The sequence below is a fragment of the Lemur catta genome, chromosome 1, assembly GCF_020740605.2.
Source record: "Lemur catta isolate mLemCat1 chromosome 1, mLemCat1.pri, whole genome shotgun sequence".
NCBI classification, from domain to species: Eukaryota; Metazoa; Chordata; class Mammalia; order Primates; family Lemuridae; genus Lemur; species Lemur catta.
The window spans coordinates 173,181,066-173,199,235 of record NC_059128.1 but is presented as its reverse complement, the minus strand read 5'-3'; the positions used below and the strand labels follow the sequence as shown (position 1 = coordinate 173,199,235).

At 45.2% G+C, this 18,170-nt stretch overlaps 2 protein-coding genes across 6 annotated transcripts in view; both read right to left on the bottom strand.

Annotated features, from left to right (window-relative positions):
* ZBTB38 (zinc finger and BTB domain containing 38) overlaps nt 1-3,337 on the bottom strand; it is a 140,522-nt gene extending 137,185 nt beyond the window's left edge. The window contains exon 1 of the mRNA XM_045539330.1: nt 3,322-3,337. The gene's annotated coding sequence lies outside the window, so the exon portion shown is untranslated. The remainder of the gene's footprint in view (nt 1-3,321) is intronic.
* Nucleotides 3,338-12,021: 8,684 nt separating this feature from the next.
* The window catches only part of PXYLP1 (2-phosphoxylose phosphatase 1), a 58,003-nt gene continuing 51,854 nt past the window's right edge, over nt 12,022-18,170 (bottom strand). For all 5 annotated transcript variants that reach the window (XM_045539308.1, XM_045539311.1, XM_045539312.1 and 2 more), the window contains one exon: nt 12,022-14,340. In XM_045539308.1, coding sequence (XP_045395264.1) covers nt 13,403-14,340 — 938 coding nt within the window. In that variant the 3' untranslated portion in view covers nt 12,022-13,402. The remainder of the gene's footprint in view (nt 14,341-18,170) is intronic.

The following is an 18,170-nucleotide window of genomic DNA, read 5'->3' as shown; positions in this document are numbered from 1 at the left end:
CAGGCCCAATATGTCACATTTTTTAAAAAAATCTCTTTAACTGTCTGGCTTAAGAAAAGACAGCTTGATTCTCAGCTTCTACATTCCAGTCTATTCTGATGTTATTTTGGTTAAAGTATATGAAATTGGCCTCACAGAGATATATATTTGGAAATGGCAGGGGGAGTATTTAAATAGCTTTTCAGGTAATTGTAGATATTCTTCTTTGATGCCACACTAAAACTCAACAAATGATCGCTTCCTAAAGTGTAGAAGCAAAGTAGGATCAGTGAATTTTTTGTACTGTTACATCAAAAATCCACTGGACTATCTTGTAATTGGAATAGATTTTTTTACCCATACATGATGGTTTTTGTACTATCATGAATTGGTCATTTGGAAAATATTGGTTCACTAAGTAAAGCGTTATTAAAATACGTCCATGTATTCTTTGATGCTCCTCCCTTTAAGAGATGGAGCTTAATTCCTGTCTCCTTGATTGAGGGCTGTACATAGTGACTTGCTTCTAATGAATATAATGTGGTAGAAATTAGAGTGTGACTTCTGAAGGTAGATCTTAAAAGACATTGAGGGTTCCACCTTGCTCTCACTCTCTTGGATCACTTGCTCTGGGGGAAGCTAGTCATCATGTTGTGAAGATATTCAAAAGCCCTGTGGAGAGGTCCATATGGTGAGGAACTGAGGCCTCCCATCAATAGCCAACAAGAAATGAGGCCTCCTACCATCTGCCATGTAAGTAAGCCATCTAGGAAGCAGACCCTCCGGCTCCAGCCAAGCCCTCAGAGGACTACAGTCCAGCAGACATGTTGACTGCAACCTCAGGAGAAACCCTAAGTCAGAACCACCCAGATAAGTTGCTCCCAAATTCTTGACCTACAGAAATGGTGAGATAATAAATGTTTATTGCTTTAAGTCATTATGTTTTAGGGTAATTCGTTATGCAACATCAGATACCTAATAAACTCAGTTATGCAGATCTTCCAAATGTTGGTACGTCATTATTTGATATTAAAAAAAATCACATTCACTAATATTACCACAAAGCTCATCAAAAAAACTTTTATGGGCTGGCATGATGGCTCATGCCTCTGTCCTAGCACTTTGGGAAGCCAAGGTGGGAGGACTGCTTAAGCCCAAGAGTTCGAGACCACCCTGACCAACACAATGAGACCCAGTCTTGAAAAAAAAAATTTAAATTAGCTGGGTGTGGTGGTGTGAGCCTGCAGTCCCAGGTACTCTGGAGGCTGAGGCAGGAGGACCGCTGGAGCCTGGGACTTTGTGGCTGCAGTGAGCTATGATGATAACACTGCAATCTAGCCTGGGCAACAGGGCAAGACTCAAAAAAATCCCAAAACTTTTACGTATCGGGAAGCTGTCAAGCTCAGCGTGGCAGAAATGTTTCTTAAAAGCTCAAATTTTCTCATTGGCATCAAATAATGTCAGTTGTTTCCTTTGAAGTAATGAGTTCACTTTGTTCATTTTCTAGAAAATGTCTACTAAATTACTCAGGTCCAAGTAATCATACTGCCTGTCAGTTTCAAGTAAAAGAGGTGTTTTTTAGAAAAGCATCCAGTTCAGCTTGCAACTCAAACAACCACAGAATTGTTTTTTCTCAAGACATAATACCTCAGTATGCAGTAGACTTGCCTTATACATACTTCCCAATTTGTCACACAAAATATTAGAAGGACAAGTACTCAAAGTTCAAAACTGAGTAAAATGAACACTCTTCATTAAGGACATTAAGTGCAACTGGCTTTCCCATTCCACACCCCTGTAAGTATACTGGTGAAAAATACAATAACTACAAATATATTAATAGTTTGGTGCCACTCCCTTGATTCATGCCAATGTACAGTTTTACCCACCATTTTATTTATTTATTTTTTTAGGAGCTGGGGTCTCGCTATGCTACCTAAGCTGGAGTGCAGTGGCTATTCACAGTGCACACACTACAACCTTGAAGTCCTGGGCTCAAGCAATCCACCTGCCCCAGCCTCCTGAGTAGCTGGGACTACAGGCACTCACCACCAAGCCCAGCTTACCCACTGTTTTGAATGTAAAAATCAGTACAGTGAAAAATGAAAATAAATTTTAGTATTATTGTGAAAATAGTTTTGATCTTGCACAGTTCCTAAAAGGGTCTCAGGGAGGGACCACTACAGGTCTACCCAGGGAGGAAATGTGGCAATATGGAGCAACATGGGGAGAGTGCCAGGCACCTCTGGGAAGTCTGTACTTCATGTATCCGTTATATAGAGCAGGGGTCCCCAATCTGTGGTGAGTTGTATAATTATTTCATTATATGTTACAATGTAATAATAATAGAAATAAAGTGTACAATAAATGTAATGTGCTTGAATCATCCCCAAACCATCCTCCTCCAACCCCCACCCCTGTCCTGTGGAAAAATTGTCTTCCATGAAAACAGTCCCTGGTGCCAAAAAGGTTGGGCACCACTGACATAAGGCAAAGTTACCAGTGGTTGTTGCTCCCTAATAGCAATTGGGGAAGTGTTCAGTTCACTTAAAATGGTTAGAACAAAACTAAGTTACTATGGGTTGTGTCTCTCATAAAGAAATGTAGCTCTGAAAAATGTGTTCTTGACCTGCCTGCTTAGCAATACACACATTTCTTCCTTTTGAGATATAGTGACCAGTGATGAGAGATCCCACTCCCTCTCACTCTCTCACCCCTGGACCCCAACCCTCCCATTTTGCCCCAGTAACTGTCAACCCCTCACGTCCTGAAGCTCCCTTTTAGTCCACTCCTTCCCTTCCATTTTTCTCTTTGTCTCCAAATGCCCCAAACTCCCTGTCTTGATCCCAACCCCACCAGTTGCGCCCATTTCTTGCCAGGTGCTCTAAGTGGCTCCAGACAGGAAAGGTGAAAATAGACCATGGGTCCCTGATGGGCGTTGCTGGGGTCCACGGGATGAGGCTGAGAGTGGAGGATCTGAGGAAGGAGGATGACGACTTCCAGAATGCAGGCATTTGAGGATATGAGCTGAACGGGTCGGGCCACAGGAAAATGATCTCCTTGGGCACAGAGACAGCAGGTGAGGAATCACAGATACTCCTCCTCCCAGCTACTGCCCATACCTGTTTCCCCTGCCCCCATCCTTGTCTCTTACAGCTAAAGCTAGAAATAGAAGAGCTATGGAATCCACATATGGTTTAGGCTCTTAAGAGTAGAGGTTGTCACTTCCTTCAGGTGGAAGACAAGGAAGGCAGGGTTGGGAAAAAGGGGGATGCGGGACCACACGGCCACCCGCCTTTACTCGCTAGAGACGCCGGAGGTGGGCAGAGAGCATGCACTGACCGTGGACAGACAAAGCCAGAGCCGACAGAGTGCAAGGCTGAGGCAGGCCTCGTCGCCGGCCGACGCAGGGAATCAGAGAACTGCACAGCAAAGCGCAGAAGCGCTACGGCCAGGCCCCTTCCTTCCAAAGTCCTGGTTTCTGACTCACGAACGACCCCTGGAGGTAGACACTCCACGAAACGTCTCTCGGTCCCACCCTATTAAAAACCGTCTCTCCTACCAGGTTCGTCCCGCCTTCCGCTTTCGCAAAGAGGCAGTTCCGGGGTGGGGCCCGCGGAGCTTTCTGGGAAATGGAGTCCTGGTAAGAGGATTCTGGGAATCGAAGTGCCTACTCTTCCCTTTGCGCAGGCGCGTTTCTGTGTTCGCGTCGCGACTTCTACCGCTCCGCGCCGCGATACAGAGATTTGCGCGTCTGTGCCGGGCCCTGCTCAGACCTGTGGCCTCTCGGGCTCCTAGTCGGGTGGGGAGGGGTTACCGGGTGGAACGTGGCTTGGGTCCTCTGGAGGTCTGGCAGTTACGGTAACATGTGGTAGTCTTTGAGATGGGGACGTAGGGGGAGCGCGGCAGGGCCCGCCAAGGCATCGTGGAAGTGTGGGATAGGGCCGGATTGAGGGGCGGCGCGCCCAAAGCCGGGGACTTAGCCCAGAGGCTGCAATGAGCAGAGATGCGACGCTGAGAGAGCCCTCGAGTCAGACTGCGGAGATGGGCGCCACCCCTGGGCAGTGGAAACCATTGTCGGTTTCAGGAGAGGCGCGCTGTGACCCAGACTTCATTTTGCCACCGTCACTGTGGCTGCGGCGCAGAGGGGTCCGGAGGGGAGACCGCTGCAGACCAGGGAGAGGTGGCGGGAGCTGACGGTGGAGTGGCAGTGCGAATTGGATGGATGATGAGGGATCAGGGAGAGGGAGGAGTTGGGGATTCCCAGACTTCTAGTGTGGGCTGTACGCATGTCTGCGGATATTCTCAGCCACTGAAATTCTTATTCATAATGTCTCAACTCAGCTAAAGACTTGAGGGGCCCATAGGTAAGCACGCATGTGCAAATCCACTCACAAACCATTCAGATGCACACACTAACCCAAAGGCCATTCATGCACGTGCACACATACCTCTCAGTTATACCTACCCTTGTGAACACACTGGTGTGTAAAAATACAGTCACATAGCTATTCATGATCACGTACTCACACATACCCCCTGCCCCTCAAAAGGCCCTGATAAATATATCCATCTCCACTTAAAGAGCCTCTGCCATCTTGGGTTAAGTGTGGACACCAGGCAAGAAAGTCCCAGGTGAACTTCCTTGGGCCTCTCCCTGGAAACTTCACACATAGCTCAGCCTTTATTCTTCCTCCCTGTTACAACTACCTCCCCTATGGCTCTCTGACTCTTCTAGTCATCTTCCTGCCACTCTGGCCTGACAGGAGAGAGGGAGAAATACGGCTTGAATTCAGGCAAGGGCTTTGCTTATCTGAGCTGTGTTTACTGAGGGTCTTCCCAGAGCAGTAGTTCTGAACATACTTTGTGTGTGCTGGTCTCTTGAGAATCCAGTGAAAGCCGTGAACCTTCTTCCTGGATAAACACAACTTTACATCCACACTACTTTGAAAGCAAAATTGAAACCCATCTGTGGGGCACAGGTTAAGAACCTCACTAGAAGTATATCAGAACATCAGTTTCCTGGTTGCCCTCTGTCTTAGTTCATTTGAGCTGCTATAACAAAGTACTTTAAACTGGGTAGTTTATACACAACAGAAATTTATTGCTCACAGTTCTGGAGGCTGAGAAGTCCAAGATCAAGGTGCCAAAAGATTCAGTGTCTGTTGAGGGCTTGCTCTTTGCTTCAAAGATGGCTCCTTGTAGCTGCATCCATAAGGTGAAAGGGGCATTTTAGTCCCTTCAACCTCTTTTATAAGAGCACTAATCCTACTCATGAGGGCTCAGCCTTCATGAATTTATTGCTTCCCAAAAGGCCCCACCTCTTAATACTATCACATTAGGTACTAGGTTCCAATGTATTAATTTGGTGGTGGGGGGACACCAACACTCAGACCATAGCAGCTTTCAAGTGACTCAAGACAGGAGAAGAATAGGGTCCCAATCTCCAGAGGAGTTAGAGTGTGAGGAAGGGGCAATCTCTTCTCCCATCTATTGTCCTTAATTAGGGAGCCAGGTGTTAGCCATTCAGCTGGTTAGTTAAGAGGCAGTTTAAGGTTGTCGGATGTATAGTTACTTAGGGTTAGTAAGTCAGAAAGCCAGTAGGTCAATCAAATGATTTGTGGGTTTAGAAACTTAACCAGCCAACTATTCAGTTACTCATGATTAATTTTTCAGATAGTTGTCCATCAGGATCCATCAGCCTTAAAGTCAATTTAATGGTCAGTCTGTCAATCAGGGAACCAGTTGTTGAGAATATTAAACAGCTGATTCATCAATGAGGCAAAAGGGCAGTTAGGCTGAGACCATCTGGACACAAAGTGACTCTCTACTTGCTACGGCTGGAAAAAAAAGTACACAGGTGGAGGCCACCAGAGGGAGCTTCAGTTTCTGGGAAAGTGGCCTCACCTGGTGAGAACAGGGAAAGAGGAAAAAACGGCAAAGCAAGGCCCAAGTGCAGTTGCCACTAGAGGGTGGTGTGGCATCCCTTCACATCCACACCTTGCACACTCCATGGGCTCAGCCTCAGGCTTGAAGGAGCCCCAGTCTGTCTCTGGCCGGCTTCTGAGGAAAGGCTCCTGGAGGTACTTCCCATCCTGGGGAATGCCTGAGACATGCTTGGGTCTGAGTTGGGAGGAAGCCAGCCAGCTGCCCACCAGGAGAAGGACTTGCCCTTCCTGGGGACCGTTGCCAGGAGCACACCAGACAAAGCACTGGGCAATAGGGGAGGGGAGGGAGAGTAGGAAGGGATAGACACTTCACTTGTCTGCCCCAGCAGCAAGGAGGGGAGCAATGCCCTGAAGGTGAGGTGCTGAGGGCAGGATCTCTCTTCTGTAGAGGTGCAAGGCGTGTCCTGGGATGCTGCTCCTTCAACTTCTCTAGGGGCGTCCAGACTCCCATGCCTTTGCTGAACTCTGGGGTCATTTGCTTCTCAAATGAATAGCAACTCTAAAGCAGGAAGGAAGGGGGTTAGACACAGATAATGAAAGAAACATGGGGAAAGGACAAGCCCTCTTGGGGAATAATTGAGATGTTTATATGCAGTGTCAAACATAGTGTTGGGCACAAAGGCAGGACTCGGTAAATTTGAATTCTTTTCACCCCAAAGCGAATTGCATGTGCCCAAGGAGTTGTATTCTCTAGTTATACCTAGAGCATGGTGCTATGCCTCCAGGTGGGCTTCCTGGCTTTAGCAAGTGGGCAGGGACATATTCTGGTTCCAGGTGGTTTTCATGACTCAAAGCAATGAAACGAAAAGAGTTACGTGTGAGCAATAATGACTCCTGCTATGTCGAGATGCCCCATGTGCCTGGAGCTTCATGTACACTCTCTCATGGGAGTCATACCTGGTTTGCAGATGAGGAATCTGAGGCTTAGGGAGCCTAGACACCTTGCCTCAGGTCTCACACCTGGCAAGTGGTATAGAACTGGATTTGAACTCGGTCTGTATGGTTCCAAAGCTCTTTCCCTTTCTGAGATCTCACACTCCAGACCACAGATGGCGGAGTGAAGAACTAATAAGTTGCCAGGTTCTGAGATTTGCTAGGTGTTCTGGAAGTGACTGTCCTCTCAGAGATCCTTTAAATCCGACATCCGACGTGGTGATGCTAAGACCCTTTCTCTCTCTTCCAGGCATGCAGAGAATGTGTCAACAACTGTAGTCCCCATAAAACTCCTTCATCCTTGCACTTATTGCAAGCAATAAAGCTGGAGGGGTAAATGGGAATCTGACCATGAAGGGCCTCGTGGGTTACCTTAAGGAGCTTAGATTTTATCTGGAAGGCGGTGGAGGGCCAAGGAAGGGTTTTTGACAAGGAGTGGCCTGGTTTTGTTGACACTGCTGTGAATGTACAATGTACATATGTCAGAGGGAGATATTCACACATGCCTTATGGAGGACCCTGTGAGAAATATTTACTATAGTGGCACAGTGATCATGAGCAGGGGCTCAGGAGTTAGGCTGGTGTGACTCCCAGTTTTGCTGCTTCCCAGCTGTGAGGCCTTAGCAAATGACCTCTCCTCTCAGTTTCTTCCCCCATCTTAAAAATGAGGATGATAGTAATTTCTAAGTCACCGCATTACTGTGAGGATGAAACAAGGTTATGTATACAAAGCCCAGCACAATGCCTGGCACGTTAAAGTGCTCAACAAAGGCTGGTTCATCATGCACAGCAGACATATATCGTACTCCCCTTCCAAGCCTCTTGGTCCTTTTCCAGCCACTGTTGTGTCGACCAGGTCCATGCAGGCTTTGATCTGACAGCATCTCACTTCTCTTGCTTCTTGCCCTGGGGTTTCTGTGAGGCCAGGGTGTGTAGGGAAACCTGCCGGGCACTCATGCACATTCAGTCCAGAAGTGCAGGGGAGATAGCTGTGGATGGGAGCCAAGGGATAACTGTTTTCCCTTTTCTTCCCCCAAGCGAACAGTTCTGAGACATATTTTATAAGGCTTCTCAGGAGGTCCTGTGGGATAGAGCAACCAGTCACCATAGGGTGGTCAACTCAGTATACACTCTTACACTGGCTACACATCCCTGTCGCATCCCTTCTGTCCTTCACTCCTGCTCCCTCGGATCACATCCCCTAACAAATTACCTACACTTAGCTTCTTTTTCTCAGACTCTGTTTTCAGGGGAGCCCTGGCTAATACAATCTACTATAAGATGATTCTACTTCCTTAGAAAAGCTGCATTAGAAAAAAAAAATGGAAACAGAAACAAAAGGAGCTAGAAATATGAATGTCCATAACAGAGATGCAAGAAGGGGATCACTCCCTCGAGTAGGGTAGACTGTGGGCTATATAGCCCGAGTGTCAGGTGTACCTGTCCACTTGTGTGGGGTCATGCTGTAACGGGGAGACGAAGTGCCGTGCTAGAGGGACCTGGGAGAGCTTTGTAGTCTAGGATGTGCCATGTTCTAGTCTTGAGACTGCCACTTGCTGACTGTGTGATCCTGGGTACATGCCTACCTCTGAGCCTCAGTTTCCTTACTTGTAAAATGGGGATAATAAATGCCTACTTCAAACGGTTAGTCATACTGTGAGTTATACACACTGTCAGTTGAATAATTAGTCCAGTGTCCACATGAATGCTTAGTCATATGGTATGTGCTCAATAAGTGGGAAGTCTGGTATAACAGCATCTGTAATTAGCTTTTGATCGTCTGAAATCAAATTTCTCCTACTGCTTCATATGTGCATAGTTAGCTTCCACAATAAAATGATAAGCCTTTCAAAGGCAGTGATAGAAGGAGAAATGGGTCATCAGTATTTATTCCTTTCCTAGAAATGACTCCAGCTTTCCTGACCATACTAGCAGGACCTTAGCCCCTAGGACTCGCTTGCCTTCCATTGCAGGTCGGTTAACGGGAAGCCGACTCTGAGCCAGGTATGCATGCAGGGATTTACTGGGGAGTACTCTCAAGTCATGAGGAGTGCAGGTTGAGGTAGAAGTGGGCTGTGATGCAGTCACAAGGCCTTGGTTGACCCCAGGGAGCTCTGAAGCTGGGATGGCCCTTCAGGGTTGTCCTCAGACCTTCAAATCCCTGTTCTGACCAGTCATTAGCTGTGGCTGCCCTGGGAAGGAGGCGTGTCCCTCAGCAGATGGCTGTCTTCACTACAGCAGTTCCCTGAAAGGGCCAACGGCTGAGCACGGCCAGCAACTGGGATGAGAAGTCCTGAAGTGAGGGACCTTCAGCTTAATGGTGGCTTTCGAGTGTGGCAGTCATTCCTAGTTCTCTACCCAATATTCACTTCCCCTTTCTTCCTTAGTAAAAGAAGCCTGATTTTGTTTGGGACAGTAACGTGCCTAATAAAAATACTCACTTTCCTAGATTCCTTTGCAGTGGAGGTGGGCCAAGGGGCCTCATTCTGGTCAGTGAGCTACAAATAGGAGTCTGGGTTCCTGATGACATTGTGGAAGTCACTGGAAACAATGAAAGGCTTTATTTGCTTAAGCCTCTGTAATCAGGTTTCCATAGCATGTAACCAAAGGTAGTCCTAAATGGTTCAGAGAGGCATTATCATATACTGTGTTTAAGAACGTGGTCCTTCAAGTGAAATGGACACAGCGTGAGTCCCAGCTGTGCTGGCTATGTGAAACCTCCCTCCACCATAGTTCCCTTTTCTGTAAAGTGGGAATGACAGTAGTAGCTAATGCTTGTCTCAACATATAACACCAGGGTAACCAACTTGTGCCAGTTTGCTTGGGATTTCCCAGTTTTTAGCACTGAAAGTTCCATATCTTGGGAAACTACCTGGTGCTGAGCAAGCCAGGACAGCAGTTCAAGCTATTAAAACACACCCCAAACTACCCTACTTCGTTTACAAATGGAAGACTGGGCCCTGAAGACTAAAACTTGTATTTGATGCTGCCCCCTAGTCGTTGAGCATAATATAACATCACTGCGAAGATAAGTTTTACATTACATAAGTAGTTTTCTTAGCAAAAATAGCAAGCATGCCACAGATGGTTGGAGGCAGAGTTGGAATATTCCCCTAAACATTTAGATTTAAATGTAGAACTGCTGCAACACCGCTATGTTTTACTATTCATTGACATTTGCCAGCAAATATGGTATTTGGTAGGACTACTGCGAACATTAATGAAAGAGTATAGGTAAAGCCTTTTCCCACAGTATCTTATTCAGTAAATGCTCTTTAAAGTTCACTAGTATCAGGTAAACTTGGGTTAACTCTGGGTTCTGACTCTTCCTTTGGAAAAGTGACTTTACTCCCCTGACCCTGTTTCCTTATTTGCATTAGGGGAACAGGACTTGCCTCAGAATGTTGTCAAGATTGATAAAGAAACACGTGTGGAACTCATGTAGTTGGCAGTACACGGCACCTTTACTACTGACAGTTATCCAGAAGCCAGGACTCGGGCCACCCCTCTGCCGAGGGGCTCTGCAGCTCTGAGGGCTCTCCCGGCCCCTCAGGGAAACCTTCTCCTCATCAAGGCCAGTCTCAGCCGGCAGTCAGGCTCGGAGGTCTGGAAGCCCTGAGCAGCCACTCTGAGGAATTCAGCTGGTCCCTCTTAAGCAGAAGCAATTATCACTCATCTGAGGTGGCTCCTGGGTTGGCACTAAGCAGGGGTACAATCCAGACCATAGTTCCCTCAGTGGCCTTGGGCAATGGAAGTTCACTGGTGTCCAGGCCAGAGCTCTGTGCTGGCCACTATTAAAGCCAGAACTGCAATGTAAACCTCAGCTATTTTCTGCTTTCTATTTGTGGTTGTGTTTACACACGCCAGAGTACACCCACCCTAGTCAGGGCTGCTAAATCTGTTCAGAAGGCTTCCTGAAGATTCAGAGACACAGAAGCATGCATCCCTGCCTCTTCTGCATCAGCCTTTAAGAGTTCTAGAAAAAGGAATCACCTAAATCTTCCAGAACGTCTAATTCTGCTATAGCTACAAAGATCCTCAAATAGGCTTAACGGCAATATTAGATTAAGTTCTTCGATTCTGTTCCATGTGAAGTTGGAAAAAGAATACTCCTATTAATAAATATCTGTGGCTACACTGAGAAAGGGTTAACCACTCAGTTGGGCTAGAAAATCAACACAAGCGATTGTTAGCTTCTGTTTTATTCTATGTAGTCTTATAGTCCTGTTTCAGGACTTGGCTTTAAGTTTCCATTTCATGCATTTTTGATGAGATTTTAAAAAGTTGTCTAATCTATACCATGAAATATTATTCAGTGGCTACAAAAAGAGCCATCTATAACTATATATACCTATCTATCTATCATCTTAATATGGAAATATCTTTAAGACATACTGTTAAGGGATGTAGGTCAATAAGAAGTATTTTTCAGGGAAGCAAGTTACAGAACAATATATATACAATGATCTTGTTCCTATTAAAAACTACATGTATTTCTGCATCTGCATGGAAAATTTTCCAGAAGAATATCTGTTAAACAGCTCACAGTGTTACCTTACTACCTCTGGCGGTGGGATCAGGGGAGAACTTCATTTTTGAAGTTGCTTTTCAGTATGTTTGATTATTTCCAGTGTGCACGTATTAATAAAAACAAGAAAGCCAAATAAATACATGTAAACAGCCAGACCTCTCACGACTTAAGCCATTAGACCACTGCCCAGAAACCAAGGACTGTGTTCATTAATCTCAGCTCAGTGCTCAGTGTTTATTATGGGATGAAGTATCTCAGAACTTGATATTGAAGATGATATTTTAATGCTGTGCATACCCAATGTCTTAGGAGGCAAAACTTGTATTTACACTTTTGGTGGTGGCTCTTAGCCAAAATATTTACTTTTACCAAAAGATGTTATAAATTGATTTAAAAAAAAATCTTCTGAGTCACTTTTATTTTTAAATCTTCAAGCTCTGTGTTTAGCAGTTCTAATTCAGATATATTTAGAGTGGGAGGAAAAAAAACTGATTAGGCTTTAAATACTTGAGAGATAACACAAACTTCAGCAATAAATGAAGCAGTTAAAATAAATCTTTAAGATACTGGTTCTCACTTGAAAAGAACTAGAGTGACTTATAGGTACAAACCATTAGTTGCAGAGTAGATGTATTCTTCAAAAATTTATTTATAGAAACAGACATATTCAAATGTAACACTGGACAAAAACAAAGAGTAAAAGTTGGAATTCCAATGACACCAGGTAATCTCACTTGCACTTTACATTTCTTTGAATAGAATTAGCACCATTAGTTCAGAAATCACAGATTTAATTATAATTGCTTCTAATCTATAAAACACCCTATAAAGATTTTTTAACTATCTAGTAACAAAGTTCTTCCAAAAATGTATTTAAAAATCAATCAGAATTTACCATTTGAAACTGATGAAAATGGTCTAAAAATTGATCCAATTTTACGGCTTGTCAAAGGGAATGAGCCATAATTAGTTTTATTGGAAGAAAGTGCCTGAATTCATCTTCTGGCCTCCTTCTAATTACCAAGCAGCTACAGTAAATTGAATATTACTATAGGAATAAGAGCACATCTGAAACTGGTCTTAGAAAATATTTTCCTAGACTATAAAAATACTAAATGGAATACAAAAATTTCAGCATATACAGCAAATAGACTACAGCAGACAAATTTTAAAACATACTTAAAACTATCTTTTACCACAATCATCATGAACATCAAGTATGAGTATTCTTCTAATAATTTTTCTATGATTCATTGTGATTCAATGTTTATTTCCCCTCAAGTTTTGTAATAGTGTCAGATACAGACCAAATTCTGTGTTTCTAGCAGAAGTTACTAGAGAAACCATTAAATAATTCTTAGTATTCAACTGGTTCTCAAAGTGCTGGAAGTGCAATTGTAGTGGAGCCTATTTTTTAGATCAGGGGACAGCAAACTACAGCCTGTGAACATAGCCACACTTGTTCATTTATGCATAGTCTGTGAGCAGAGTTGAGTAGCTGTGACAGACTAAATGTGGCCTTTTGGTCCACACAGTTCAGATAATTACTATCTGGCCTTTTACAGAAAAAGTTTGCCAACCCCTGTTTTACATAAATCACTTTAAGAAATTTTTAACTGAACAAGGACAAGGTAAAATTGTCCAAGATTAAGAAAATTTTGGCTGAGGTTTGCTGGTTCCATCATACAGGACCATGGCAGGCCAAAAGAATACATACTTGGATTGGCAATGTTGGGTACTGAAGTATTATTCTGGCATTGTATGCAAAGTCTGGCTATGATAAAGTACCTTCTTTCCTCTGTGAACTGGCCATTTTGTAACAAGCAACTCACGTACCAGATTATAGCAACATGCCTACTGTTCAACCCAAACCATCCACGTGGCTCCCAACACAATCTTTAGCCTCTAAAAATAAAAAATCTTACACCCTTAGCAACGGATAAAACTAGAAGTGGACCTTTCCTAGCCCTCTGTATTGGCATAGATTCTACAGTGCTGTGCCACATACCTTTTAGAATCCTTCCCTGTGACATGCATCATAATAATTTGTACTACTGCTACCCAGGGCCACAAACATGTCCCTTTTGACAAAGCGGACTAAGTTTTCAAGGGGGCACATGGGCTTGGGAGAACGCTTGTGGTGGTCCCGGCAGAAAGAGGTGTGGAATGTGACATCAACACCATTGTAAAGAATCCGGACAGAATGTTCACTGGGCTTTTCTCTGTCTTGCCAAAGCTCAAAGATCAGCCTGGCCGCAAACCTTGGGAACCTGGCTTCTGAAAGGCCCAAGGCACTGAGAACTGGCGACAGAGTAACATCGTGAGCAGAGTAGAGGGCAAAGATCTCTTCTTTCCTGCCCTCAGCAGCACTCTGCAACCGGTTGACGGTTTGATTCAGGATGGGGTGGGCACCTAGGAGTGAATACCCGAGGTACAGTTTCTTTTCCCGCCTCTCTCTTTCGTCCTCAATCTGATGCGTCTTGATCACCTTGAAGTGCTCCATGCCGATACAGCCGTTTCTGGTGCAGGGGAAGCTGACGTTGTGGCAGAAATGGCAGAGCATGGAGTCTACGGGGTTGGCAGCTCGGAGCTGCCTGGTGGGGACGTCCACGATCTTGGCCATCTCCCCGTAGGTCCTCTCCAGCTGGCTGTTTTTCAAACGTAAGAGGTACTGACGACGCTGCTCCTTTTCCAGATACTGATTTCTCACTGGGCAGTAGCAGTTTCCAGAGCAGAACAGAGCACTTGGCTGGTGCCTGAAATAAATCTTCTTCCAGTCAAAATCTGGGAGAAAGCCATAAAGCAAGGCCAGCCCACTTTGCAGGGTTCGGCTTTTCCCAGTGGTTTCTAAATAAAGCTGTTCTGTGGACCAATCATTGGGCAGGAGTTTGTGCTTCTTTAGATAGATGTCCCTCAGCAGCTGGCCATTCTGCAAATGCTGCACGACTCCTGAAACACAGGGGATACAAAGCTTTCCTCACTACCAGCTTAGCAAAGGGGACAGCAAGGGGAAGTTGAGTTAGTGTCCAACTCTGGCACGTGTTAGAGCAGTGTAACACAATACAATCAAACCCATTTCCCCACCAAATAGAAGTTGCAAGAATGGGTTCACATCAACTTGCAAAGGGAGCCTCTTGGGGGTATCCATGCAGGGATGAGCAGAGTAGGGCCCTGTCCTCTGGAGGCACAAGGACCATCTGCCTTGCCCCCTCTCTCAACTGGCCTCTTCCCTGGGGAGAGCACGGTGACTGGTAGGCCTCGGGGGCTGGTAATCACCCCACCGGGGGAGGTGTAGCCTGTAAGTGGCACAGGCCTAAGGAGAGCTTTCTCCCTCCTGCCCAGGGACACAGCATTCCCCAGGGTGCAGGGATTGCTCAGTGAAATCAGTGAGGGAAGGACAGACTGAGCTTGCCTGCTTGCTGCTTAGCCTCCTCACTGCTGGAAAGTTCCCTCCTTGACCCCGTCTTCCCCAGTTTGCCCAGCCCAACGCTCTCTGCCCATCTCCTGGGTTCATTCTGCCTAGTCCTGCTGGGGCTTTCCGGGCTCAGCAGCAGGGATGTGCTCTCCTTGTGATTTGGAACAGTCTCCCAGATAGCCAGACAGAATATTTGAAAAAAGCAAAGGGTAGAATAGTATGTTTATTATGCTCCTTTTAAATAAAAAAGAGGGAAAAATAAAAACATGTATTTGCAGTTGCCTGTATTTTACATAAAGAAACCTTGGAACGATGCACAAGATACTGATATCAACGGTTACTTGGGGATGACAGAGGCACTGAACTGAGGTGGACGGAACATGGGTAGAAGAATTTTAAGTTTACTTTTTAGTATTGTTTTAGTTTTGAACTACCACAGTACAATAATAAATTAACTTTTTAAACAATGGAAAAGCCTCATCTTTAAGCAGGAAAAGGCAATCCAAGACAAAAGCAAGCTCACCCTCCAGCCTGCAGGATGTAAGGAAATGCAGTCTCAGTAAATGGGTATGAATTCTTTGCGGGTACAACTACACACAGGCCCTGTGACCAGTAATGCCATTTATTCAGATGTGCAAGTGGTTTAAAAGTTCCACTGCAAAGATGAGACAACTTAGGCTGAAAAGTATGAGACAGAGGGAAATGTGTTGGCCCAGAAGGGGAACAGCTCAGCAAAATACCCAAAGAATGTCTGAGTCCTACTGTGAATGAAGAGTTTTGTTGTGGGTTTTTTTGTTGTTGGTTTTTGGTTTTGGAGATGGGCTCTCAGCCATGTTGCCCAGGCTGGTCTCCAACGCCTGGCCTCAAATGATCCTCCCACCTCAGCCTCCCAAGTAAGTAGCTGGGATTAGAGAGGCATGTGCCACCATGCTTAGCTCAAGAGATTCAAGAGCAGAATTCCCCCGGGAACCTGGACTGGAACAGGCTTTAGCATTTCTAAAGCTATTTGCAAAAAAAAAAAAAGGCAAACCCTGAGTGATGAACGTTAAGATTCTGTGTCTGGCCAGTGTTCCCCTGTGGGGCTATTTTATTTTCTTAGGCTACACACATTAAAGTTGGAGTGCTTCCTGTGCGGCGCCAGCCTTTCTCATTTAATCCTCACAAAAATCCAGTGAGAAAGGTATGTTACTATCATCATCCCCATTTTCCTTATTTGACAGATGAGGAAACCAAGCCCCTGAGCCATTCACAGTCAAGAAGTGGCAGAGCCAAAACTCAAGGCCCCGCCTGGCTTCAATTTTGTGCTCTCAGTCCCTGCTCACAGCACTGTCCCTTACATTTTCACGTAGAAATACTAAGTTCTAGCCATTTAGGGCTTCTTATACTTGCTAAACACAGCCTGCATTTTCATGACTCTGTTCCTGCTGTTCCCCTTTCTCTGCCTAGAGAAATCCTCACCTGGTGCCTGTCTCTAACTCTGCTTTGTAGAGCTTTCCTTCTTCCTCTCCCAGGTCAAATTAATAATTCTTCCTGTTCCCTGTGTCGCTGGACCTCTATGACAACGTGAGCTGCATTCATTGAGAGCCCATCATAGGCTGGCACTGTGCTAAGTACTCTATCCATGCTACCTAGTCTAAGTCACCACCAGCCATGTCAGGAAGATATTATTCGCCCTGTTTCCCAAGTCTGCCTGACTCCAGAGCCTGTGTTTATCTCTAAGACCCTGCGGCTTCCAGCATTATAGTTACTTGGCTCCATGCACATCGTCCGCTGCAGCTGCAGGCTCTTTTAGGCCAGGCTAGAGGGTCTTATTCATCTGGCCACCCTCCCACACTCAGCAGCTGCCAAAGCATCTTGAACAGAGCAGGCACTAATGAGCAATCTTATCTTTCATAGTTACTGTGGGGCGCCTTAAGTGTGCCAATTACAAATGATTATTATAATAGCTATGCATTTTTCATGACATTTAAAATAGAAGACAAAAGTGACCATTAAAAGAAAATGAGGGAACAGGAACAAACAGTACTGCAAAAATGATTTCTAGAGCAATACTAATTTAGAAAACAATGATGATAATAGATCAATTGAGAAGAAAGGTCTGAATGAAGGATTATCTCTGGGTGTGTGAGGGCCACCTGCCACCAAGCCTCGTCAGGGTATATATAGCCCTGGATCCAGAGACTGTTTCCCCACCCCTGCTCTCTGCACAGTCATCCTGAGCCCTTAGCCAGAGCTGACAGACACTGACCCCTGGGGACCTTGAAAGATTCTCTCTCTCAAGAATCTGGACTTGCAGACTGGGCAAGGTGGCTCATGCCTGTAATCCTAGCACTCTGGGAGGCCGAGGCGGGAGGATCACTTGAGGTCAGGAGTTCGAGACCAGCCTGAGCAAGAGTGATATTCTGTCTCTACTAAGAATAGAAAAATTAGCCGGGCATGGTGGCTCGTGCCTGTAATCCCAGCTACTTGGGAAGCTGAGGCAGGAGAATGACTTAAGCCCAGGAGTTTGAGGTTGCTGTGAGCTAGACTGATGCCACGGCACTCTAGCTCAGGTGACAGAGCAAGACTCTGTCTCAAAAAAAAAAAAAAGGATCTGGACTTGCAAGTTCATCTCTGGGTGTGGCTAAGACTGGCACTACTGTGTTGACAGACACAGCAAAAAACCACAGAGAAAGGTGGGGATACAAGATAGCTTTTTTATTTCCAGTTCCAGTCTCTGGAGGCCTGGTCACACTCTTGACCTTGGGAGTGTGTGAGTCACCCCTGAATCTTTATAGTAAATTTCACTTTTTTGCTTGAGTTGGTTTCTGTTATTCACAACCAGAGAGTCTAAGCTGCGGTTCTCACCAAGAGTTGTACTGTCTCAGGGAGGGTCTGCAGGTGGAGTTATCACAATAATATGGGAAAGGAGGTACCTAATGGGTGGGGGCCAGGGGGATAGACAGTCTCCACAAGGGACAACTGTTCTCTGCCCCACAAGACATTCCCACATGTGAAAAACCTGCTTGACTACTTTAGCCTATTGAACCTAACTCTGGTTTGTTGTGTATATAAAACACAAAACCGTTTTTGGATAACATTAACATCCACCAAATTTTCCAGAAATCCAATATAAATTAAGAGATGTCTGTATGTTGCTTTGATCAGAACTTGTTGGAAAACCATGTTCCGACGTGTTAGAGTCACCAATATAACATCCCTCAGTCATCTGCATTTGTAGCTGTCGGAGTCACCAATGCACATTGGTACAAGCATTTGGTTACTTGATTCAGTTTCCTAGTGTAGCTGTTCTCAAGCATTTATATTAAGATATGTAGAATTGTATAATAAATTCGTTTCCTTTTCCTTGTTACAGTTCAGGCCC